Source organism: Tachysurus fulvidraco, chromosome 21 (genome assembly GCF_022655615.1).
Source record: "Tachysurus fulvidraco isolate hzauxx_2018 chromosome 21, HZAU_PFXX_2.0, whole genome shotgun sequence".
NCBI classification, from domain to species: Eukaryota; Metazoa; Chordata; class Actinopteri; order Siluriformes; family Bagridae; genus Tachysurus; species Tachysurus fulvidraco.
Window position 1 is genome coordinate 15,501,011 of NC_062538.1, and position 27,166 is coordinate 15,528,176.

The 27,166-nt window shown below is 41.6% G+C and overlaps 1 protein-coding gene, 1 long non-coding RNA gene and 1 pseudogene across 2 annotated transcripts; 1 reads left to right on the forward strand and 2 right to left on the reverse strand.

Annotated features, from left to right (window-relative positions):
* Positions 1–27,166, reverse strand: LOC125139888 (annotated as a pseudogene).
* LOC113663980 (torsin-1A-like) lies at positions 6,148–17,222 on the forward strand. Its single transcript, XM_027179548.2, has 5 exons — positions 6,148–6,432; positions 12,833–13,098; positions 14,170–14,345; positions 14,958–15,085; positions 16,769–17,222. The coding sequence occupies exons 1-5, from the start codon at positions 6,252–6,254 to the stop codon at positions 17,011–17,013; spliced, it is 996 nt and encodes a 331-aa protein (XP_027035349.1). The 5' UTR covers positions 6,148–6,251; the 3' UTR covers positions 17,014–17,222.
* Positions 8,092–12,384, reverse strand: LOC125139866. The gene is made up of 3 exons (XR_007138996.1): positions 11,511–12,384; positions 11,218–11,409; positions 8,092–8,179 (listed from the first exon to the last, which is right to left on the reverse strand). It is a non-coding gene; the product is annotated as an uncharacterized LOC125139866 (long non-coding RNA).

Here is a 27,166-nt window from a genome sequence, read left to right on the forward strand (position 1 = left end):
TTTAATTGAAAAGATCTTTAATACAATCCACATGTTCCTGTGTGTGAGCATAGACCAGTATAGTGTGTTCCAAATTCTAACACACCTCTGAAAAAGAGCTGCTGAGAAGAAACAGTTGTGCTGTTCAGGAAATATCAATAATTGGTGTAGTTTTGTGGCTCTTCAGGACTGCAGCCAGGACTTTCTTTGCCATGGAACAGCAGGCAGGTTGGTGTTTCTCTGTTGTTTTTTTTAACCCACAGTTATATCCTGAAATGACAAGCTCCTGCATTTGGGAGAAAAAGAAGTTGCACCTTCAGGCACAGTCCATTAATTCCATCACACCAACAGCACAGCGTTACTGCAGCCGTCGTTTTCTGGGTTATTGGTCACCTGTGCGTATTTACCTGCAAACCACAAACACACATTAAACATATGAATAGTGTGAGATTCTCATGTAGCTCATGTTAAACTCATCTCACACAACACTGTAACAGTACCTTTAAGATAAACAAACTACTACAATCGGGCCACAAGTAACAAATAATTCCTTGTTTGAAATGTTAGCCTTAATATTCTAACCACTGTTAAAGATTATAGAAAGTGAATAGAAATGACCTCTTAAAATAGAAATACAATAATTCATGTGTGCTATTTACAGATTTTACACAGAAATCCATTTGAGGTTCTATTTATTTTGGTTTTTTTTTCTTGTTTTTTCATGATCTCGACTTGACATAAAAAATAGTTCTCACGATGTAATTCATCATTGGTAAAAATATTGTGCCTTGCGAATGTTTCTGGTGTGTGTGTTAGCGTCCGAAATCTCCATCAGATCTGACAGCAAAGTAATTTTTTAAATAAAGTCAGTCAGTCTGCTTGTGTGTGTCTGTCTGTGCGTGTGTGTGTGCGTGTCTGTCTGTCTGTGCGTGTCTGTCTGTCTGTGCGTGTGTGTGTGCGTGTGCGTGTCTGTCTGTCTGTCTGTCTGCCCCGTTCCCACATACAGAAGTTTGCAGCAAGGTGACTGGATTCCATTCAATTCTAATGAGAGCTGATGACCTCTAGTGATGAGTGACAGCGACCATTGATCACTGACAACTAGATGTGACGTGACAACACTGAGAAAATTGTAACTATTTTTAATATTGATTGATTTGGTGCAGGATCCAATTCAGGTGAAGACAGGAGAGTGCATGTGATCTGTGACAAAGAGCTCGCACTGCTTCTTCATCTCCTTTGATATGGTGCAAATATACACTGCTGAATTATATACACAAACACCAATCCTCCCATCAGAATGTTTTAATTTAGCCGCAAGAGAACTGAATTGTCACCATGTGGGATGCAAGTTGTGCCAACCACTGATAAACGTTATTACTATGGCAACCATTATACAGCGCCTGGCAACTTGTGTAATAAAAATCCCTGTACGTGTGAACATAGCTTTACTAATACAATCCCATTCCTAATAACACAACTTGACAGACCCTGATTGGACAGGAAGTCATTGTACAACATTTTATTGGACAGAACTTACAGCTTTCTCTTTCCTCTTCTGTTTAATCATGTTAGAGAGAACTTTGGCACGAGACTGGCCCTCTCTGTCCAGCAGATAAGCTGGCACTGCTCCTTCTGGTGTCTTGTCGTCATCTTTCTGTTTGGTTCTTCTTTGTTCGTGCATCTTAATTCTGCAGGTAGAAACAAAAAAAAAAAAAACAGAAGCAGAAAAAAAAGTTAGTGAACATTATCCCATTACACGATAACCTGATTAACACAGCTACACTAACAAACCTCATATACTTCTCATATACAAGGGAACATAGTGAAGGTGTTTTAACAACCTCCTAAAGATCGGTTTCACTCAAATCATTTTTATATTGGTGCAACACTAGTTTTCAGTACACTGTTCTGCTATAGTCAAAATTCTCATTTTGAAAAAGAATATTCATACTACACATGTAAACTCCTCATTAGGGACTGCACGGACATCCAAGCAGTAGGTATTGAAATGAATGCAGTAGATATTTTATGCAGTACATACACAATGTGAAATAAAATTCTCTATGAAAAATACAAGAACAGTGTAGATTCTGCAGCATTTGTACTTGCATACAAGAGAGACATACAACGTCTAATGTGGAAATTATACCACCTCTCTCTCTCTCTCTCTCTCTCTCTCTCTCTCTCTCTCTCTCTCTCTCTCTCTCTCTCTCTCACACACACACACACACACTCACACAATTCTAAACATCTGCTTTCAGTGAGATTTTGTCCTGGGTCAGGGCTCTATGGGATTTTTAGTATTTAGGCCACTTTATAGAAATTCAATTCAATTAAATTCAATTCAAGTTTATTTGTATAGAGCTTTTTACAATTGACATTGTCTCAAAGCAGCTTTACAGAACATAAACATAGAACAAAAGGTTAATATGAAGAATAATATAAAGATTAATAGAATAAAAAATTCAAGATTAATATTAGATATATTTAAATGTGTATGGATTTATCCCCAATGAGCAAGTCTGAGGTGACTCAGGCAGCAGTGGCGAGGAAAAACTCCCTTGAATGAAAGGAAGAAACCTTGAGAGGAACCAGACTCAAAGGGGAACCTCATCCTCATATGGGTGACACTGGAGGGGGTGATTATAAATATACTTAAATCTGTCATTAAACAATTCCTCCAAACATATACAAGCATTTAGACTTCTAAAAAATATAGCTCCCATAGTCTGCTTAACGTTTTGTAATGTTTTGATAAAAAGATTAAAGAATCATGATCTTAATTCTAGGGCAAAATATTGTGCTTACTGTGCTCCACAGTAGAGATGCTGGAAAAGTTTTTGAGGGATTTTCAATCATTATTTCTGATTCCTTGTGAAAGTTTACTCACGTTTTCTTCATCTGGATCTTCTCGACATGCCTCTGTTTGTGGTACAGTTTGGCTTTCAGACCGATGAGCTTCTTGGCTTTGTGTGAGTGCTCGTTCTTTTATGTCTTTCCTTCTTTCTTTTCCTCTCATGGTGGTCTAGCCGGTAACTGTGACGCTTACGATGTAGCTCAATGTGCTCGTTCTGTGGCTGTAAAATACACTGATGTTTACATTATTTCATAACTGACAAAGTGTAATGTATTATTTACTTTTTTTATATGAGGGAAAAATGTCACGTGTTCACAATACACACACTCCCAATATACATCCATCAACCTGTTTACTTGCTGTTTTTGCACACTTTGTGCTCTTTGCACATGCTGTCTCACATTTCAGTCGTTTGCTGTCTTGCACAATACTGTACATTATCTCAGGGATCTGCTGCTATAATACTGTGTTCTAGTATTTCTGCACACGAAATATTGTTTAAACATACAGTATTTACACTGGTCTGTTTATTATCATGTATTGTCTTGTATTTTTTGTCTGCACTGTATTTTATCCTGCACTGTCTGTCTGTCTTGTCCTGCACTTTATGTATGTAGGACTATTTACTAAGTTCTTGTGGCTCTGTCTTTGTTTTATGTAGCACCATGATCCTGAAGAAATGTTGTCTCATTTCACTGTGCACTGCAACAGCTATATATGGTTGAAATGCAGTGTTGTAATGTAATGGAGTAAAAATACTTTGTTACTGTACATAAGTAAAAATTTCACGTATCTGTACTTTACTTCGCTATTTAAATTTATGTAAACTCACTTTCCCTCCACTACATTTCCTAGATAAAATGTATACTTTTACTCCGTTATATTTCCACTAAGCATCTTCGTTACTCTTTACTACAAAATAAAATCAGAAGAAATGTGTGTGACTCCATTAAGTAGGGTATTTTATTCACTTTAAATAAAGCGATTCTTTTTAATGTAGTTGATGCAGACTCATTCATAAATTAGTTGCGGCAAAAATGCTGATTACCGATGTAATTTTCCATGAATCTGCTATATTAGCGATTAAAATATTACTTATCTAGTTAACGTTAGCTTGTTTACAATAGCTTGTTGCATAGTGCACTGTAACTAACAGGTCAAATCCGTTTTCCATGCATTGTTTTATTTGGGACGACTTGGCATAACGTTAACTTCACATTAACGGCCACAATTAGCATATTGTTTAGCTCTGCATTTACTAAATGAGCACTGTGCTACGTCCGAACTGACCCCACTGTATTTTTTTTTGTATAATCAATTTCTATTCTGTTCTTAAGTGTCTTAATTAATTTTAAATAAAATTTGAAACCTTTTTTAAATTTCTTTTTTTATTGTTGTGATTATTTTTTTTATGATAGTTTTACTTTCTTTATGTAAAGCACTTTGAATTACCATTGTGTATGAAATGTGCTACAGTATAAATAAACTTGCCTTGCAGTGTCATAGACTAGATAAAATGACGGAGAAAAGGAACATTTGAACCTGAGAAAAACTTTCAAAATAACCATAATGACGCATCTCCATGCCACAATAATAATGATAAAAGCAAAGTTTTTCACTGTGGGGACATGTCTTTATAAGTACAATTAGACTATTATTTGTGTCCCCCCTTCAAAAAATGCTCATGAGAAATTTTATATTTATTGTCCCCACCTACTGTTAAATGAAATTTTCGCCCATGACCCCAAGCATACCTCTAAATTAGTTACAAAGTGGCTTAAGGACAACAAAGTCAAGGTATTGGAGTGGCCATCACAAAGCCCTGATCTCAATCCCATAGAAAATTATTGGGCGGCACTGAAAAGGCGAGTGCGAGCAAGAAGGCCTACAAACCTGACCCAGTTACACCAGTTCTGTCAAGAGGAGTGGGCTAAAATTCCAGCAAACTATTGTAGAAAGCTTGTGGAAGGATACCCAAAATGTTTGGCCCAAGTGAAACAGTTTAGGGGCAATTCCACCAAATATATGTATGTGTACTTCTGACTTTGATGAAATGATAATAAAAATACATAAAAATTATCCCTCGCTCGATTCTGACATTTAACAAATGCAAAAAATGTTTATATTTATTGATTTAAAACAGAAAGTTTACTCTGATTTAATGTATGGCAGTAAAAAAATAAAAGTTTGTGTTTTTTTTCTGAAGTGTATGTAACAGTACTTAAGTACATTAAATATCAGAAAATTACTTTTGATAATTAAGTACAGTATATATCAGATACTTTAAGACTTTTACTTGAGTGATATTCTAAAAGGGGACTTTCACTTCTACAAAAGTCTTTTTCTAGTATTATACTTGCACATTTACTCAAGTATTGCTTTCTGGTAACATGCGAAGTTACTGTAGTTTTTCTACTTAGCATGTTAGAGCATTAGCCAACAGCACCAATTCCTCGTGCTAACCATTCGCCAACAGCACCAACACTCGTACTAACCATTCGCCAACAGCACCAACGCTCGTACTAACCATTCGCCAACAGCACCAACACTCGTACTAACCATTCGCCAACAGCACCAATGCTTGTACTAACCATTCGTCAACAGCACCAACACTCGTACTAACCATTTGCCAACAGCACCAACGCTCGTACTAACCATTCGCCAACAGCACCAACGCTCGTACTAACCATTAGCCAACGGCACCAACGCTCGTACTAACCATTCGCCAACAGCACCAACGCTCGTACTAACCATTTGCCAACAGCACCAACCCTCGTACTAACCATTCGCCAACAGCACCAACGCTCGTACTAACCATTTGCCAACAGCACCAACGCTCGTACTAACCATTAGCCAATGGCACCAATGCTCATGTTAACTGTTAGCCAACAAAATAGTGTTTCTCGAAATTAACAACATAAAAGACAAATGACTTCTTACCATGTTGTGGTGTTCTGTGTTGTGGTGTTCTGTATTGTGTTGTGGTGTTCTGTGTTGTGGTGTGTTCTGTGTTGTGGTGTGTGTTGTGGTGTTCTGTGTTCTGTGTTGTGGTGTGTTCTGTGTTGTTCTGTGTTGTGGTGTTCTGTGTTGTGGTGTGTTCTGTGTTGTGTTGTGGTGTTCTGTGTTGTGGTGTTTGTTGTGTCGTGGTGTGTGTTGTGTTGTTCTGTGTTGTGGTGTGTTCTGTGTTGTTCTGTGTTGTGTTGTACTGTATTGTGTTGTGTAGACACAACGAAGTACTTTCTATTTACATTCTCTTTCTCATTCTCTTTACATTTACATAATTTACACACCCTTTTCCAGAGCGGCATACAAACGTCTCTCGTTGCACGGCTAAGCGGAACTATTGGTTGTCGTTAGAGACGATTCCCTTTTTATTTTGTTAACATAACAATCTTTGTGTATGACTTGATTCACAATGAAAGAAAGAGCCTCGTTGGTGTTGTATTTTATTTTAATACCGAGCGTTATTGTTCAGGCTTTTGAACCTATAAGCACAAGCATTCTGACAGGCGCTGGTGTGGCCGCACTGGGAAAGAAACTGTACAATTATTTAGTGGAAACATGTAATGAGCACTGGGTCGGATTCAACAAGACTGGTAAGAGATCATGTGTTTAAATTATTGTTTGTATAAAGGTTATTCATTATCTGGAGGTTTTTCGTGTTAGAGTTAGTTAATCTTTTTGTTTTTGTTGTGTGTTGTGTTGTTGTGTGTTGTGTTGTGTTGTGTTCTTCTGTGTTGTGTTGTTGTGTGTTGTGTTGTTGTGTGTTGTGTTGTGTTCTTCTGTGTTGTGTTGTGGTGTTCTGTGTTGTGTAGATTCTCTTTCCATTTCCATCATTTGGCAGACGCCCTTATCCAGAGTGTCTTTTTCTAGTACGATACTTGCACTTTTACTCAAGTATTGCTTTCTAGTACTTTATACAACACTCTTGAAATGACAATAAAAGTTTCTTGACTTGACTTCACACGTCACAAATCATGTGTAACGACCTGAACCTATTGACTCATTGGCTAATTATCTGTTCTGGAAATCTGTTGCCTAATTCTAGCACTATCTTACTATAAGTTAATGTGCTGAAAGTAACTTATTTATAATAGTTTCCGCACTTCACACGTTACAAATCAGTATTTATTTATTTTTTTAATACTCTTAGGACCAAATGAAGATACTAAAAGAAATGTCACAGATGTTCCTTTATTATAGCAAAAGTTGTGTATGTAAAGTGTATGTCATTAAGCCTAGAAAAACTTTCTACCTTTACTTTCTAGAAAAACTACAGTAACTCTGCTTAGCATGTTAGAGCATTAGCCAACAGCACCAATGCTCATGATAACCATAAGCCAATACCACCAATTGAAATTTACATATATAATATATCATATGATAAATTACTAATAATATATTGCAATATATGGGAAAATACAATTATTTCCGTTTTCTTATATTGAATAAATACATATTATACTATTTAATATATTGTTATGTATATTGAAATATGTCCCACATTATACGAAAGAGCCATTGTATATGTATGTAAATATATATGTAAAATTATACATGATAATATACCTCAATATACAAGATACTATAATCATATTTATATGGGAACATATGTCTTAACTATATTTATTTATATTACATAATATTATATATAATCATATTATATATTGTATACATGGTAAATATGAAATAATTGAATGCACAATGTCGGTCATATATTTTAAAATATAATAGATTGAATAAGACCTCAATATAGTTCACAGTAACTGAATGAGGTTTATTTCAAAAGCAGCAGCTGAAGGGACAGTGACCTGAGAACAAACAGAATGAAAGGCATGTCACCATGGTTCCATCTGAAGCTTATGTACACATAATGTACATAATGTGCTTGGCAAACAGCTGGTTTGCTGGTAGGGATGTGCCATGTACTGTATGCCATATCATACTTAGTTCAAGGCTATAAAATCTTTTTTTTTTTTCTTCTTTTAAACATGATATTTTTATGTGATCCAATAGATGGCAACAACAACTGTAAATGAACAAAACTTAAAAGAATTTAAAAAATATTTCCTAAAGTAAACTGTTCTTCGTTGTAATAAAATAAAACAGTCTTTAGTACAACAAAATAGAACAATCCCTCAGTGGAAAAAACAGGACAATCCTTTAGTGCAGTGTTATGGATCCTGCATGCTAACTTATCAAGACCCATTGGCCAGCCTTGGCCAGTCCTTTAGTTGTCCATGGTCTTTTTCTTCTCCTGGTGTCTTAAGTCACAGATCCTTTTGTTTATGGCCATTCGTATGTCCGGAATCTTCACCCCTACGTGTTGCTGAACAACTGCATCTGTAAAAGAAAAGAAAATAAGAAAGACATCCATAATGTTGATTGTTGCAAAAGATGAGGTGGATCCTAATACTGGTAATATTTTTCTTATATGCCTAGTCCGCTCTCTTCAGTGGGTTACCTCTAAATATTTCAGTCTGAAATTAGAATCGGCTTTTCAAGGAACCAAAGAAGGAGATAGGAAGGTTCTCCAAGGTGCTTTTAGAGCGAGGAGGCTATACTACTGTATCCACTTTGTTTTCCAGGAGGTATTGTGGCCAGTGAAAGCAACTGTACTTTGCCGTAGCAAAGTGTGTGCCTATGGGAGGTGAATTGGTGCTGGCGCTTTGATTTTAAAGCTCCTACAGGGGATCTATTTTAATGCTAAAAAGTTTGATGTATTCTGACTAGATAGAGAAATCGCTTTAGATCTAAAAGAATATCAAAGCTGTTAAATCTTTTTATTCGTCCATCTGTTTCGCTATTAGTTGTGTACATTTCAGTCCTAAAGTGTTTGTTACCCTTTACCATAACTTTGCAAAATATATTAACACTAGAAATACTGGATTTTTAATTTTCTGGTGCAGGTCCCGAGGTGTGATTCCCGCCTGTTGAGATTTTCACAGTTCTTCAGCCCTGCTTTTGTTGTGCAAAGTCCCCCATCACCTCTGAGGCCTGGCTCATTTGCATTTGTTCACTCAGAGATCCAAGGCAGGCCAAACCTCTGTGTGACATGGAATCCTTCACGGACTATCTATACAAAATAGTCTGTTTAATTTAAATAAAAAAATTGTGTGCTAAGGTTTGTCATTGCCATAGTACATATCATATTTTTACAACCCTTGTGCAGACCTGGGGTCTATTTGACTCATCTGGAAGGTTTAATGTGTCATAACTTGGGTTTTCTTCCACATATTTGCCTGAAATTTACCAGGATTGTTCCAAATTATGAACTTTGCAAGTAAAATTAATCTTGTCCTCCCGGGTCAATTTGACCCGGCCACATTTAGTGGGGCAATAGGTCACACTTTTGCCCTTTTCAGAGCAATGAACATACATAAAGATGCAAAAATGCACACATAAAATGTCCACTAACACACACACCCAAAACACACACACACACACACACACACACACACACACACACACACACACACACACACACACACACACACACACACACACACACAGATGTTGTGTTTTCATATTTAAATCATATTTGATATCTCTCTTTTATTCATGAATTTAGTTGCTTCAGTCAGCTTTGACCTGGGGATGTTTGACATACACCAGCCAGTTGTTATCCAAAATAATATTTAATAATTTCTGCTTATTTTACTTAAAATCATGGCATAATATCATGAGGTTTATTGTTTATTAATTAAATATAATAAAAAGCATATGAGGTGTAAAGGAAGTTTTATTCACAATAAATTATGGCAAGTTTTTGAGTGGTGTGTGTGTGTGTGTGTGTGTGTGTGTGTGTGTGTGTGTGTGTGTGTGTGTGTGTAGCCCTTTTTGGATGATCAGATGGCATCTGGTAGGCAAAATAGACATAAGTGTAAACATGCTTCAACAAGAACTGTGCTGAGAGTTTCACTCCAGGAAAACACATGACCATAGATGAACAGATGTTCCCTATCATGGTTTGTTGTCCATTCACACAGTATATTGCAACCAAACCAGACAAATTTCGGATCAAGTTCTGGATGGCCACGGATTTGGAGACCAAATATGTCTGCAATGCATCTCCTTACTTGGGAAAGTACCCCAGTCGCCCAGGGTACAGCTTGCGCAGTGAAGCACAAGTGATTTGCTACTGCACTGGGCATTCCAATGTCCTCCCACACAGTGCCGTCTTTTGTCGTCTGGCTCAGACAGGGCTTCCCAGTACCAAGGTGCATCTTCTGTGGAGGCATGTTGGGTTCTTGTTCCGTCTCAAAATTCACTTTTGGTGTTATAATTCATTGATGGCCAATGAAAATGAAATTACATCATTTTATTCTGTATGTGTAAGAACATGTCAAAAGCCATGGACCATAACTTCACTCAGCTTATGACATTTGTCTACAAACATACATTGGAGACTGAAGTGTTAGCAAGTTTTCATTTTATTCATGTATTAGCAACTTTTCATTCTTTCCTAAATAAGGGATGTCTCATACACACTCCTCTTCATGTCTCATACACACTCTTACTGTTCCAAACACACTCCTCATGTCTCATACACACTCTGCTAGGCAAAGGCATATCAAAAGTGTATCAAAAGGCATAATGAAATGCAATGCCCAATTTGTGTGTGTGTGTGTGTGTGTGTGTGTGTGTGTGTGTGTGTGTGTGTGTGTGTGTGTGTGTGTGTGTGTGTGTGTGTGTGTGTGTGTGTGTGTGTGTGTGTGTGTGTGTGTGTGTGTGTGTGTGTGTGTGTGTGTGTGTATGTGTGTCTGTGGTGTGTGAGTATGTGTTTTGGGTGCATGTGTTAGTGGACATTTTATGTGTGCATTTTTGTGTCTGTATGTATGTTCATTGCGCTGAAAAGGGCAAAAGTGTGACCTATTGCCCCACTAAATGTGGCCGGGTCAAATTGACCTGGGAGGACAAGATTAATTTTACTTGCAAAGTTCATAATTTGGAACAATCCTGGTAAATTTCAGGCAAATATGTGGAAGGAAACCCAATTTATGACACATTAAACTTTCCAGATGAGTCAAATAGACCCCAGGTCTGGACAAGGGTTATATAAATATGATATGTACTAATGACAAACCTTAGCACACAATTTTATTTAAATTAAACAGACTATTTTGTATAGATAGGCCGTGAAGGATTCCATGACACACAGAGGTTTGGCCTGCCTTGGATCTGAGCTACTCTGAGTGAACAAATGCAAATGAGACAGGCCTCAGAGGTGAAAGGGGCATTTGCACAACAAAAGCAGGAGAACAATGGAGCTGTAGGGGTGCTAGAAGGTGTGAGGAAATTTATGCAAATTTATGCAAATTTGCGCAGCTTTAGCAAAGCTAGTGTTTTAATCCATTAAAAATAAATTCTTATTGTATTACTGAGTAAAGCTGTAAGCTTCTTAGGGTCCAGAGGCTGGCGTCTCTGCAGATGGATCAACCTTATTGACCCCTCCCGTCAGGTTGGACTTCAGTAGGACATCAATGCTGAACAGGCCCAGAAGGAGGGTGCGGGCCATTCCTTTCACTGTAGGTTGTGCTTTTGCAGTCTCCCAACAATGGGCATAGTGGCACCTAATTAATTGTAAGAAGGAAAGACAAACCAGAATAAAAACAAAGAAAATCACCACAGAATGTTTTATGTTTTTAACTGACCATTACAAAAATGTACTTACTGATGTTGCTTTGGGAGATGTGGGTTGAGGAGGTGATGGTAGAGCAACACTGGCCTCATATTCGGTTTCATCTCCATTGCTTGAGCTCTCTGTGATCTTGTCCGAGATGAGGGTCCTGACAGAGAATTTCTGGAAAATATGGCCCACCGAATTTATCACAACAGGACTCCAAACAAGTTGTAAATACATAACATGTAAAAAACAAAATACACCTCTGCTCATTTTTTGGTGTCTCAAAGTGTAACAAAATGTGTTGATAAGGGGTTCTGAAAACATTACAGTGTTTCTGCCAGACCAATTTTGCCTCAGTGGTTCTACAGTGTTTAGCCCTAGGCTAAATTTTTCCTACAGGAAACACTATACTACATCAGTAGATATCCCCTAAAAATGTAGACACAGATACATGTATAACAATAACACGAAAAATAAGGAGATGTGATTTATTCAAACTAAAAGAATCACTATTTTAATCAACAAGAGATAGTTGCCTTTAACTGCCATTTTTCGCAGCCTGGTGTTCTCCTTATGTAAAGCCTTGACTTGGGTCTCAAGATCTTTATTGGCTGCAGAAGGTCCTACACTCTGCTGCTCCTGCAGTCTTTCATTCTCTTCCCTGAGGGCCCTGATCACCTCCTCAAGTACAATCCAGCAGCGCTAACAAATACAGACACACAAACACCTATGGGCAATTTAGAGTCACCAATTAACCTAACATGCATGCAAACGTTCGCCTGTGGGATGACGCAAGAGTACCCAGAGAGCAAACTAAATGGCCAAGTGTGTTGACACACAAATAATTTGGTTCCAGCAGTTTGTGACTCTCAAAGGTACAGACATAAATAACACTATACTATACAAGAAAATGCAGAAAATGAGATACAATATAGACAGAATGAGAATAAAATATGGATATAGAATGAATAATATATATAAAATATGGAATATGAACGATCAGTAATGTACATAAAGTGTGGGAGTGCAAATACCAAGATTGTACAATGTTCAACTTTTATTTATTTTTTTAAAAATGCAACAAAGAAGTGCTAGTTGAAGTGTTTCATGTCAAGTAGGTCTTCAACCGTCGTGACTCAGCTGTCCGGAAAGTTCAATCCACCACCTTGGTGCCAGAACAGAAAAGAGTCTGGTTGTATACTCACCTCTTACCCTGAAATATGGTGGGATCAGTCAAGTAGTGTTGGTGCAAGGTGCCTTCTTGGTTCAGTGTATTTAGGGGTCCATTTGAACCTTATCTAGTGTTCAACCTCATCATCTCATCATCTAGTGTGTTTTTGCTTAATGGCCAATCCTTCTCTTGTTCTCAGGTCTTGAAGCAGATCTGGAGAGCAAGCTGTTCGGCCAGCATGTAGCATCTCGTGTTGTCCTCAAAGCTGTGTCCGGCTTCATGAACGACGAGAACCCGAAGAAGCCCCTCGTCCTCTCGCTGCACGGCTGGACTGGCACAGGCAAAAACTTTGTCAGTCAGCTAATCGCCAATAACATTTACCAGCGTGGAATGTCTAGTGGATTTGTGCACTTGTTTACTGCCACAGCACACTTCCAACATGAAGCAGAGCTGGAAGTGTACAAGGTACTGCATGATTTACAGCCTTTAATCCTGACAGACAACACTATAAGCTATAAGTGTACTAAAAATGTGTTTTGAAGAATCTCTCTTATCTCTCTCATATCTTTCTGATCATTTTTGAGTTTGCCAGTTTATTAGATAAACGTATACAGTGTTACATAAATCCTTTTTTATTTAGATCAGTGAGAATCTGGATAAGACGGGTTGTGCAGGATACAATCTTCAGGCTTGTGCTGAGAGAATTGTGTTGCTTGTACATCTCAAACCTACACAACATGGTTAAGATTAAGATTCATTGCTGCTGAAATGTGCATGTAAAATGTGCATGAAATGATGATGTGTGCCGTATAACATACTGTGTCCTGTTTTTGAATTTGCACCTGATTTGTTGTGTCCATTTTCAGCATTGTATGTCTTTGTCATAAACCAAAACAGTTATTGGTTTTCTATCTTCAAAGTAAACAGTGATATCAAACCCATTTCTGCTCTCTGAGATGCCTCAAGTGCTTGTTAATAAGCATTATTTAAGAATTAATCATCAACATTCTGTGTAAGGTTTTCCCAACAAAAACACACCAGGAGTGACTGACTCATTTTATATGAGACTGTCATTTATCTTTAGCGATGAGCTCCAACTCTTTCAGGTTGGAGGGTCTCCTTGCCATCACCCTGATCTTTAGCTCCTTCCACAGATTCTCAATCGGATTTAAGTCAGGACTCTGGCTGGGCCACTGAAAAACGTTAGTGTTTTTGTTTGCTAACCATTTCTTCTGTGTATGTCTGTCTCTGTCTGTGTGTGTGTCTGTGTGTGTGTGCGTGTCTCTTTGTCCGTGTGTCTGTCTTTGTGTGTCTGTCTGTCTCTGTGTGTGTCTGTCTCTGTGTGTGTCTGTCTCTGTGTGTATCTGTCTCTGTGTGTATGTCTCTGTGTGTGTCTCTGTCCCTGTGTGTGTCTGTCCCTGTGTGTGTGTCTATCTGTGTGTGTCTCACTGTGTGTGTGTCCATCTCTGTGTCTGTCTGTGCCTGTCTGTGTCTGTCTGCCTGCGTGTGCATGTGTGTGCGTGCGTGTGCATATAGTCCCAACTGCAGCAGTGGATTAAGGGCAACGTGTCGGCCTGCCCTCGCTCCATGTTCGTATTCGACGAGATGGATAAGATGCACCCAGGCCTGATTGACAGCATCAAACCATACTTAGATTTTTACGAAGTTCTAGACGGAGTCTCCTACCGCCAGGCCATCTTTATCTTTCTAAGGTCTCTAACATCATTGTATAGAACTAGTAATTAAATTTGTACATTTAATTACAGTAACAAAAAATGTTAGCTTCTAATGTAATGACGTTACTGTTGGCTGCAGGGTCTGGATGGATTTAAGCAGAACATGAGTTTTGATGAGTCGGGGGGTGGGGGTGGGGGTGGGGGGTGTTTGTCACAAAGACAGAATAAAGTCTCTTAGCAGGGATTCATGTTCCCCATGTTCCCCATGTTCATGGCACTTTTAACAGCATCTTTAACAGGGTGCATGAGGGAGACTGACCTGTACCTGAACATGCTAAATAGTTTGATCAGGTTACTTGTAATGTAAGATGCTGGAGGTTCTTGTTTTTGATATTTTCAGATAGTGCAGCTCGCTTTGCTTCGAAAATCCATTCAGATTGCTGTCATATGATGCTGAACTGTTTTAATGGTACACATAAATAAGTACAGTACTGGACCAATACCAGTAATAATATAAATACATCCCTACAGTTTGTATTACAGTATTATCAGATTTAGAAATGTTTAATCAAAATAAATTGTAAAATAAACTGTTATCAAATCGAACAGGTTTAATGCCCCTTTATGCTCTCTTTTTCTGCTCCATAGTAACGCCGGCGATGAAAACATCGTGCAGGTTGCGCTGGATTTTTGGAAAGAAGGAAAGGATCGAGAAGAGATTGAGCTGAAACATTTGGAGGAAGCGATATCCCTGTCTGTGTTTAACAACAAGAACAGTATGTAGAGAAGGTTTTCCTATTAACTTAAGTCTATCTTTGTAAATCTTGACAAAGCCACAATAAAGTCCAAGAGAACTGGCTGTGACTCTAAAGCTGCGTTCACACACGCAGAGACTTTGCAGTTTCCCTCTGAAACCAGGGTGCAGAACGAGTAAAATAAACAGTGCGTGTTTTTAAAGGTGCAAGTGTATCAAGTACACTGAGTCCCTCGTCATAATAAGAAGCCAAGTCTGGAGTAGAGAAATCGGCTAGAAATTGTCTCCTGTAGAAATTGTCCAATCCATCAGAAAGCACAGATAGATCAATGTTCTTGATATTGCAAAATGAAATGGAACGACCCAAGTTGTTTTTTTCAACCATAAAGTTAACACTGAATGATATTAACTTATGATCTGATATGAACAAATCTAAAAGCATGACAATTGGAAGGTGTTACACCAGAACAACAAATAAGGTCAAGAATATGGCCTTTACTATGAGTTGGAAAATCAACAAATTGTGGTATTCCAAAACTGTCGAGGCATGATAAAAAATCCCTAGTGAGAGTATTGTTGACATTGTCCATGTGTATATTAAAATCTCTCAACATCGCCCAACATTTTCGCCTAATAACATTTTGAGATGTAGAACTCAGTAAAGTTAAGAATACAGAAAAATCATTTAAAAACGGGTATTGCTCCTGGGTGGGCGATAAACAGTGGCTTCTACAGTAGGAACAGGCCCATTAATTTGTAACACAGTGGACTCAAATGATTCATACAGAGGCATTTGCATGAGAGAAGCTTTCTTGTTATATGGAATCGCAAGCCCTCCACCACGGCCAGACGCGCAAGGCCGACAGGTGTAAGTAAAGCCAGGAGGGAAAGACTGATTAAGCTGAGAAAAGTCATGGGATTGTTGCCATGTTTCAGTGAGACAAGGAAAGTCAAACTTACTGTTATTCAGGAGATCATCAATGAGAGTTCCTTTGTTTGTTAAATAGCGAATATTAAATAAACCAAAAGAAAGATCAGTCGTACCAGATTCGATGCTAGTAGTGCGGGCGATATCGGCCAGCACACTGTGGTCAACAGTCCGTATTGATTTCTTTGGTGAGCGCTGAAAGGTCATATTGGACCAGTGTCATCGTCGATATAATTCCGTTGTGACCTACGATGGATGTAATTCTGCCGCGGATAGTAGATAATATCCTGGTGCGATCGAAGAGTCAGAACATTTGAACATGAGTCTTTAATCCTTGTAGTTAAAAATGACCAGAAAAAGGCAACAGTAATCAAACATTTAAAATAAACAAGCAAACTTAAACCATGGGGAGCAGCGGCAGCAGTACGAGCCAACGTTCACTCCGGAAGTAAATATTTTCTAGTAAGTATTGTTTTTTCCAGAGAATATAGCATCATAAACAGTAAGGTAAGTACAGTGCCGTCTCTTTATTCATTCTGAAGTCAGTATCATGTATCCCTATGCTACATGCAATTGCTTTATCAGCGAAGGTAATCCATCAAACTGATAGTTAGTTTTAGTGAGTTCTCTGTTGGTAACTGATGTTACCATTAAAAACACTGTTCACATAAACGTGGTTTAGGCAAGTACAGAATTTTTCTGTGTTTGTAAGCTTTAGGTTACAATAGGAGCAATAAACATTCTAAAACATTCTACCCTCCTTGTCTGTTTTACCAGGTGGTTTTTGGCACTCAAGTCTAATAGAAAAGAACATGGTGGACTACTTTGTGCCCTTCCTTCCCCTGCAGTACAAACACGTTGTGCAGTGCGGCCGAGCCGAGATGATCAGCAAGGGCCATAAACCCAACGAGGAGGCTGTGGAGCAAATGGCTCATGACATGAACTATTTCCCTCGTGAAGAGCGTGTCTTTTCCGTGCAGGGCTGCAAGGTTATCTACATCAGGCTGAACTTCTACATCTAAAAAAAAGAAGGAGAGGCTCGAAGCTGTGTGTACTGTTCCTGAAGAGCTGCAGTGGGATTGATTTGGAGGAACATTATCTAAGCAGGAAGTCCACCTGAACACTAATCTGATGTCACGCATCACATGTAAAAGGAGCGAGCAGGTTTTTTTTTAACTGATAGCAACGGTTTATGATATTTCTGTTTTTAACATGAATCAATGTTAAATGATGCAGGCTTGACTCCTTGTTTGTTTTTTTTACGGAGGATTCAGGTTTCATTATTGATCTGGTGGCAGTATGAATGTGTTTGAATCTTAAATGGTCATTTTTTATGACCGTATGTTGTGCATTGTCATGCACTAGTAATGAACAAAATAGTGGAAGCATATAAAAATGATGCCAACTGAAAGTATTTTGTTCATTACTAGTGCATGACAATGCACAACATACGGTCATTTTTCATCATTTTTATATGTAGAGTGTGTATATATAGAAATGACAACAGCTTAATGTCAAAATCCTGCAATACCTGCCAATAACACCATTTTGTCAATGTCACTAAAAACCTTTTATATTTTTGCCATCGGTGTCCAGCTCAGTGGATCGATTAAATAAAATAGATTGTATTTTTAGTTGGAATTAATTAGAAGCAAACCTAGCAGCTAAAGCCAGTTTAGATAGATAGAAAAGGTAGAAAATAGACTGAAAATGTTTTTGCTTTTTGGGCTACATGACGGTTTGATGATCCACACTTTCACACTGAACATTTTGTGTTCGTTTGCAGACATCAGATGAACTGATCATTCCACTTTGATTACATCAACTAAACCTGATGAACTTGATCTTATTCTTTACTGGTGTTCATGAGCTTTTCCTTATTGTGCAGTTTACTTGGAGTTGAGGTGTGTCCTGGGAGCATGAGATGGACACCAGTCCCGTTACTTACACCTAGGGTCTAATTTAGCAAATAATCCACCTACAGCTAGTGTACATATGTATATAACCAGGAGTCTACAAACCCCAGACAACCATCTTGGCCATAAGACAACCATCTTGGCCATCTCCGGGTTACGTTCTTGTGTGCCTGCATGCTGAGAGCTTCCACTGAGGTCAAAATGTTGCAAATGAGTCTTTTATGTAAATTTCTTATTATGGTACTGGTTTAGAATGTAGGGGAACCCTGACAGTCGTGGATGTAACTAGAACTATCTTTCTCCTTTCTTCACCACTAGGGAGGTAGAGAACATGCACAGGAATCATCAGTGAGTACAAAGAGCAACCATAGCTCAGGAGTGTGTGGGAGGTAGGACACAAGATAGATTGGTGATGGGTGATGCAGTCGACATGTCTTTTTTAATGGATTTTTTTAAAAATAATAAATCTTATTTATATCACCAGTTATCTATATCACCAGACTTTACTGCTGCCACTGCTTGATGCATTGACACCAACATTTATTTATTGTGATCAAAAAAACTCCATTTGTGAGGCATTTTGTACAAGCTGCCATGATCGGCTGGGAAAACTTGGGCCCTGACATTCATGTGAATATCTATGTTATGTCTTTATGTTAATATGCACTAACATTCAACATGTTGTAGACGATGTTCATCAAAATGGTATTCCCTAATGGCAGTGCTCTCTGTCAGCAGGATACTACACCATGCAGCATTTGTTCAGGAACGGTTTGTGCATCGATGCAGCATGTAGTGTACAGTATATACAGGTGTGTAGTACAGAAGTGTGCATTCTGAACACATGCTTTTGTTCTGATCACACGACCGTGCATGGTTCCGCTCTGGTCACTAAATGACTGAGTTAATGTGCAAACCTCCAAAGATATCGCATACCACTGGCTTCCAGCATTAATATTTTGATTGAGATGTCTTTACATGCTGTTACTCTGACAGTGGAAATAAGACCGAAATCATCATGCTTCATCTGAGCAAGGAACGCTAGCATTTTTCATTCAAAAGCTTCTTAGACAAACCATGCCAATTCTACCTTAAATATATCCTATAAGCTTTCAAATTATAACCTGTACTTTTTTTTTCAAAGGTAATGTAAAGCACTTGCATTATAAACTTAATAAAGCCGATTAAAAAGCTACGATTATTCTGTACATCATCCAGTATTTACAGAACAGTTTCTATGTTTCATTTGACTTCTGAATTGAACTATACAGTAGTATTCTGCAGTCAGGTCATAGCTTCGTACAGATGCATGAATCCCACAACGTAAAACATTTAATTGAAAAGATCTTTAATACAATCCACATGTTCCTGTGTGTGAGCATAGACCAGTATAGTGTGTTCCATATTCTAACACACCTCTGAAAAAGAGCTGCTGAGAAGAAACAGTTGTGCTGTTCAGGAAATATCAATAATTGGTGTAGTTTTGTGGCTCTTCAGGACTGCAGCCAGGATTTTGCCATAGATCAGCAGTCAGGTTGGTGTTTTTTTTTTTTTTTTACCAACAGTTATTGTCACGGTTAGGCACGGTGAAACAAAGGCGAGTGAGGATCCAAATGCAACACAAGGCAGAACACGAAACAAAACAGGAAACGGGAACATGGACATGAACACACCACATACCAACAACGACTAACACCAGGGAAGTGAACAAACAGAGTAAATGGAGTAAACAGGAACCAATCACAAAGCAGAGACAATCAGAGACAAAGACAAAACACCTGGGGAAGAGATTGAGTGCAATTAGTGTCCATGGTAACAAATGAGTGGGCTGGGCCAACAATTAACAGCAGGGCAAGACAGCAGACAGAAACAGGGCAAAAACACAGACAGACTTATTACAGTGATATCCTGAAATGACAAGCTCCTGCATTTAAAGAGAAAAAGAAGTTGCACCTTCAGTTAAAAAGCATTATGTTTTTTCTTTCTTGTTTTCTCATGATCTTGACTTGACATAAAAAAATAGTTCTCACGATGTAATTACATGACTGGCAAAAATATTGTGCCGTGCGAATGTTTCTGGTGTGTGTTAGTGTCTGAAATCTCCATCAGATCTGACAGCCTCCTTTTTGTGTCAAGAACACTTGTGTGTCAAACTCTGACAGACAGCTGATGAAAAGCGAAATGCTGTGTTAGCATTTAGCATAACAGATTTGTTACTGCACTATTGCTGCCTCTTGAATATGTTCTTATTCCGAGATAGCAAGAAAATTAAGTCATCATAAAAAGAAAACAAGAAAAATATCTAATAATGCTTGGCCTCTTAGGACTACTGTAAAATACAGAACGTCTCTAGGTTACGACCGTAACCCTAGTTCCATGAGGAACGAGACGCTACGTCGAAACGCTATGGGAACGAGTGTCCAATCACGCCACACTGACCAGACCCTGCTTTGAGAGTGAGGGCCTCGGCACCTGCACGTAGGGCAGAGGAGCCCGGGGTGGCTCTGAGGTCAAGGTCATAAAACCTGACGAAGGTCAGCGAAGTGGACCAACCCATAGCGTCACAGATGTCTTGGAGTGCCACTCCAGCGGACCAGGCTGTAGAGGCCACCACACGCTGGGTGGAGTGAGCTCGGACCCCGAGCGGTGAGGGGAGGCCAGAGGACTCGTGAGCCGACACATTTACATCCACTACCCATCTGCTCAACGTCTGCTTAGCGGCCGGGAAACCCTTCCTGTTAGGGCCGTAGCAGACGAGCAGCTGCTCCGACTTTCTCCACGGACTCATCCTGCGAAGGTAAGTGACCAGTGCTCGGGGCCACAGACAAGGCCTGCGGATCCCCTATCCTCTTCAGGGAGAAAATCGCCAAGAGGAAGGTGGTCTTAATTGACAGAAACCTAAGGGCCACTTCGGTCAATGGCTCGAAGGGGGGCTCCGATAGAGCCGCCAGCACAACTGCCAGATCCCAGACAGGCACTCTGGGTCGCGTCCCGAGCCTCAGCCTCCGGGCACCACGGAGCAAACTGTTCCTGTAAGAACTTCAGAACTGAGCCGATCAGGCAGTTAACTGGTTCCTGGTCATGGTGATCGCACCACAATGTAAACAGTCACCATCTTGCGGCGTACGACCTCCTCACGGAGGAAGCTCTGATGTGGAGAAGGGTCTCTACTACCTCGGTAGAGAGACCAGCCACTATGAACTGTGCCCCCTCAGGGGACACAGCCACAGCCTCCACAGCTCTGGGCGGGGATGAACCAGCTGTGAGACGAGAGCCCTCCTGGGGGGAATTTCCCATGGAGGGCCCTCGAGTAGGGACACCAGATCCGCAGACCATGGCTTGCCCGGCCATCGAGGTGCTACCAGGAGGAGACCGACTCCATCCCGGCAAACTCTCTCCAGAACTCCAGGGAGCAGTGCGATCGGGGAAAAGGTGTACAGGCGTAGCCTCGGCCAAGACTGCACCATGGCATCCAGACCTAACAGGGCTGGGTGAGAGAGAGAGAACCAGAGGGGACAGTGCGAGGTCTCCCGGGTCGCAAACAGATCCACCTGGGCTCTGTAGAACCTCTGCCATATGAACTCCACCACCTCGGGGTGGAGATGCCATTCCCCAGGCCTCGGCCCCTGCCTCGGCCCCTGCCTCGACCAGGGCATCTGCTCTGACATTCAACCGTCCCGGGATATAAATGGCCCTCAAAGAGAGGAGTCTGTCCCGAGACCACAAGAGGACCGCTCGTGCTAGCTTGTATAAAGGGCGAGATTGGAGACCCCCTTGGTGGTTGATGTAGGAGACCACCGCAGTATTGTCCGTGCGGACCAATACATGGCGATCTCGCAGGTCCGGGAGGAAGTGTTCTAACCCCAAAAACACCGCCATCATCTCCAGGCAATTTATGTGCCACGAGAGATGTGGGCCACTCCACAGACCCTTGGGCGGAGTGACCACTCATGACCGCACCCAACCCCGTGAGGGAAGCGTCTGTCGTTAGCACTACGCGACGACATGGAGCCCCCAACACGGGGCCTTGGGACAGAACTTTCGGTCTTTCCAAACATCCAAGGCTCAAAAGGCACGCCGCGAGACCTTGATGGAATGATACGGGTTTCCCCTGAGAGAAAACCATCTGCCCCGGAGACACCACTGGAGGGGACTCATGTGCAGGAGGCCGAGTGGGATTACGCTGGACGCCACTGCCATGAGACCCAGCAGCCTCTGGAACTGCTTCACAGTGAGTGGCTGGCCTTCACGCACTCTCCTGACAGAGGTGAGGATGACTTCGACCCGAGCAGGTGACAACCGTGTATGCATCCTGGCCGAGTCCCATACCATGCCCAAAAAGGTGGTTCTCTGTGCTTTTGCTGGCGTTTATTCGAAACCCAAGCACCTCCATGCAGGCGAGGACGGCATCTCGATGCTGAATCGCCTGGCGCTCCGACTGAGCCAGAATCAACCAATCGTCGATGTAATTTAAAATGCGGATGCCCTGGAGCCGCAGCGGGGTCAGTGCTGCGTCGACGCATTTCGTGATTTTGTGGGGCAAGAGTGCTAGGCCGAACGGGAGGACCCAATATTGGTAAGCTTCGCCCCCGAAAGCAAACCTCAGGAACCTCCTGTGTGCAGGGAGAATGGAAACGTGAAAGTATGCGTCTTCCAGATCTATTGTGAAGAACCAGTCCTCGGACCTGATCTGAGTCACGACCTCCTTGAGGGTGAGCATCCTGAACCTGAGCCCCCTGAGAGAGCGGTTCAAGAGCGTGGATCTAGAATGGATCCTTCTTCAGAACAAAAAAGTACAGGCTGTAGAAGCCTGACTCTCGAACCGAGGGGGGAACCACATCTTTGGTTCCTTTCCTCAGGAGTGTGCGCACTTCTCGTTCCAGGACCAGAGCCTGCTCGGGTCCCACAAGGGCGGGAAACATCTCCTTGAAACGGGGAGGAGAGGATGCGACCTGAACTGTGTAGCTGTCTGCAGGACCCACCGGGGGACTCCTGGCAGCTCCTCCCAAGCTGTCAGAAAGTTCCTCAGGGGAACCAGCCCCTATGGGCTGGCCTCTGACCCACTCAGAGCAGCTGGGGCCGAGCCCTGCAGCTGATAGCGCCTTGCGAGAGGCGGCGGACCCTCCCCCTCCACAACGAACCTTCGGGTGGAAAGGTGGGGAGCGAACTGCTGGAAGGAAGCCGCGCCCTGAAGCACATCTTGTGACAGGGCTGGCAGACCGGCCTCCATGACCCGAAAGGCCGGAGCCACATACTGCGGCCCTTGACACCTCCTGAGAGGCGGCGGGTCTCCCCCATCCATACCAAGATTTTGTGCGGAAGTGGAGGGAGGGGGGCCGTGCTCTGAAGCACATCCTGTGGCAGAACCGATGGCCTGGCGTCGCCTTGGGCCCTTAGGCCCTGCCCACGGAGATCGGGTGGCCACGCTCTGTCGGAAGGACCAGACTGGGGCTGCCGCTTAACAGCCCCACGAGATTGCCGAGGGTGGTACTGCTGAAACGCAGCAGACTGCTTTTTAGACTACTGGAACTTGTTCACGACCACCGTCACAGTGTTGCCAAACAGTCCAGGAGGAGCCATCGTTGTGTCCAACAGCACAGCTCGATCCTTGTCCGGGAGGTCGGACAAGGTGAGCCACAGATGCCTTTCAGTGGCCACCATGGCCTCCATGGACCGACTAACGGCCCGCGCCGTGTGTTTCGTGGCCCGAAGAGTCAAGTCAGTGTAACACAACTCCTCAATATCAGCGGTCCCGGAGGTACATTCCTCATCCAAATCTCGTAGCAGGTCAGCCTAGTATGCCTGCAACACCCCCAAGGTGTGGAGGCAGCCCGCGGCCTGACCTGCTGCCCCGTAAGCCTTCCCTACTAAGGCCGATGTAGCACGTAGCGGCTTAGTAGGGAATACCGGAGCCTTTAGCGATGATGCTGCGCTAGGCGAGAAATAGCTAGCCAGCATCTCTTCCACACGCAGCATCGCCCCATAGCCGCACGCCTTAGCCTCAACCACATTCGCGTAGAGCGAGGAGTGACGAGGAGAAGTGCGCGACGAGTACGGGGTTCCCCAGGATCTGGACACCTCAGCGTGCAGCTCAGGAAAAAATGACAGGCCCCGGAGCCCAGGAAGTGACACACTACGCAGGAAACGCTCATACAGCTTACTGGGTGCGCACTGCTTCTGCTGCTCCACCGGCCAATCTAAATCCAGCTTGGCTACGGCTCGTGTCACGACCTCGAGGAGCTCCTCGTACAGCACAGGCTGTGAGGAGCCAACAGGCTCGTTAGCATCCATCAGCTCTCCTTCCTCGGAGGGAGAGACATGTAATGTCGTGCTGCTCGCGCCGGGAGAAGAAGCAGCCATCGGGCCTGCCTCTCCGAGGGAGGAGGAGCTCGATTCAGCAGACGAGGTTGGAAAGGACTCATCCGCCTCCAATCCCGCTCCTATATCGGCTTGCGAGCCCCACGAGCCCCTGCTTTGCCTCAGCAAGAGCAGGACCAGAGCCGCGAGGGAGAGAGCTCTTCTCGAAGAGCGCTCTCCGAGAGTGAAGCATGCGCATAGCCATGCGACTACAATGCAAGCAATCGACTCCCTTGAGAGCCGATTGTGCAACACACCAATCATGCTTACGGAAATTCTGTCTGCTAGCCATCACTCGATCAGAAACACAGTATCAGAAAAACAGCGCTTACCTGAATGAGCAGAAGCTAGCATCTTGTCCATCTCGCAGCCATTTGTAGCTTCCTGTTTACGCGACGTCACCCGCCGATGACGTCATGTCCCAATGCCTATTGGTCAGATTACACACGTGGTTCAGAGCGCGGTCACGCAGGGGCAGTCCCATAGCGTTTAGACGCAGCTCGAGTTCCGAAAAGGAACAAAATGTGTACTTTAATACAATGCAAATTTAAAGTACATGATCAAGTCTTTTTAAGCCACTCAAAACTGCTTTGTATGAGACTGTGACTGCTATTAATAATCATTTTAAACACTACTACTGTCATTCCAATCATTTAAAAAACAAACTCACTCACCCCAAATAACTTTGCCACCTTGTGTGACCAGACCAAGCTTACTGATGTTGACCTCGATGACTGTTCCCTTGGGGATGACTCCAAGTGTGGTGTAGAGGGGAGAGGAGAGGGGGTTCTTCTTCACACCCAGGATGGGCAGGTGGAATGTAGCCTTCAGCTCAGGGTGGGTTACATGTGCCTTCTGAAACCTTAGACCCTGTGAGAAGAAAAAACCCCCAGAAAAGAGTTCAACAATTTTTTTTACACTATTATAACAACTAACTCAGACTATCCAAATGATCAGTGTAACTCTAGAGTAAAACTATATTAGTGTCTTACCATTGGTCTGATAAAGCGTTCATATTTTGGTGGTTTGCGTTTAAAACCATCTCCAACAAAGCACACTTTGGTCGCCATTCGCTTCCAGGCTTTCTTTTGTCGCTTTCCTGTGCGAATCACCTTCAGAACCTCCGTCTCACCCCACACACTTTGGGAAGAGGGACCTCCCACTTTCTCTACAAACAACACAAAACCTTTGTCTTAAACACATTACAGACTGCAAAAAAAACTATGACAGACATAAAACAGGGCAAGAATGTTCAATTTGATGCACCACAGCTTCTCGGTTTTTCATCTCTTTAAAACATTAGCCTGTTTTAACTATGCCTTGCTATATATCTCTTACTTTATATATATATTTCAGTTCTGCTTATCTCAGTATACTATCCAATGCTACCTAATTTTTTTAAATAAAGTCAGTTTGTCTGTGTGTGCGTGCCTGTCACTGATGACTAGATGTGATGTGACAAAGCTGAGAAAATTGTAACTATTTGAAATATTGAGTGATTTGGTGCAGGATCCAATTCAGGTGAAGACAGGAGAGCGCATGTGATCTGTGACAAAGAGCTCGCACTGCGTCTTCATCTCCTTTAATATGGTGCAAATATACACTGCTGAATTATATACACAAACATCAAACCTCCCATCAGAATGTTTCAATTTAGCCGCAAGAATACTGATTTGTCACCATGTGGGATGCAAGTCGTGCCAACCACTGATAAACATTATTACTATGGCAACCATTATTCAGAACACCTGCTGACGATTTCATAATACAGCACCTGGCAACTTGTGTAATAAAAATCACTGTACATGTGAACATAGCTTTAATAATACAATCCCATTCCTAATAACACAACTTGACAGACCCTGATTGGACAGGAAGTCATTGTACAACATTTTATTGAACAGAACTTACAGTTTTCTCTTTCCTCTGCTGTTTAATCATGTTAGAGAGAACTTTGGCACGAGACTGGCCCTCTCTGTCCAGCAGATAAGCTACACTAATGAACCTCAGACAGTTCTCATATACAAGGGAACATAGTGAAGGTGTTTTAACAACCTCCTAAAGTTCGGTTTCAAATCATTTTTATATTGGTGCAACACTAGTTTTTAGTACACTATTCTGCTTTTGTCAAAATTCTCATTTTGAAAAAGAATATTCATACTACACATGTAAACTCCTCATTAGGGACTGCACCGACATCCAAGCAGTAGGTATTGAAATGAGTGCAGTAGATACAGTACTTTATACAGTAGATACACGATGTAAAAAATATTCTCTATGAAGACTATTAATACAAGAACAGTGTATATTCTGCAGCATTCATACCTGCATACAAGAGAGACGTACAATGTGTAATGTGGAAATTATACCACCTCTTTCTCTCTCTCTGTCTCTCTCACACACACACACACACACAATTCTAAACATCTGCTTATAGTGAGATTTTGTCCTGGGTCAGGGCTCTATGGGCTTTTTAGGATTTAGGCCACTTTATAGAAATCTGTCATTAAACAAATCAAATATATACAAGCCATACAAAAATATAGCTCCCATAGTCTGCATAACTTCTTGTAAGGTTTTGAATAAAAGATTAAAGAATCAAGATCTTAATTCTAGGACAAAATATTGTGCTTACTGTGCTCCACAGTAGAGATGCAGGAAGCTGGATCTTCTCGGCATGCCTCTGTTTGTGGTACAGTTTGGCTTTCAGACCGATGAGCTTCTTGGCTTTGTGTGAGCGCTCGTGCGCCTCATGGCTCTCCTTCTTCCTTTTCCTCTCATGGTGGTCGAGCCAGTAACCGTGACGCTTACAATGTAGCTCAATGTGCTCGTTCTGTGGCTGTAAAAAAAAAAAAAAAAACACAACACAAAGGTCAGATGCATTCCGAAAAAAATACGTCAG

What these genes read in the sequence shown, in the direction of transcription:
- LOC113663980 (XM_027179548.2), top strand. Translation starts at nt 6,252, where the DNA reads ATGAAAGAAAGAGCCTCGTTGGTGTTGTATTTTATTTTAATACCGAGC. An exon ending in GGTCGGATTCAACAAGACTG is followed by an intron (nt 6,433 to 12,832) that starts GTAAGAGATCAT and finishes TCTTGTTCTCAG; the next exon opens with GTCTTGAAGCAGATCTGGAG. An exon ending in GCCATCTTTATCTTTCTAAG is followed by an intron (nt 14,346 to 14,957) that starts GTCTCTAACATC and finishes TCTGCTCCATAG; the next exon opens with TAACGCCGGCGATGAAAACA.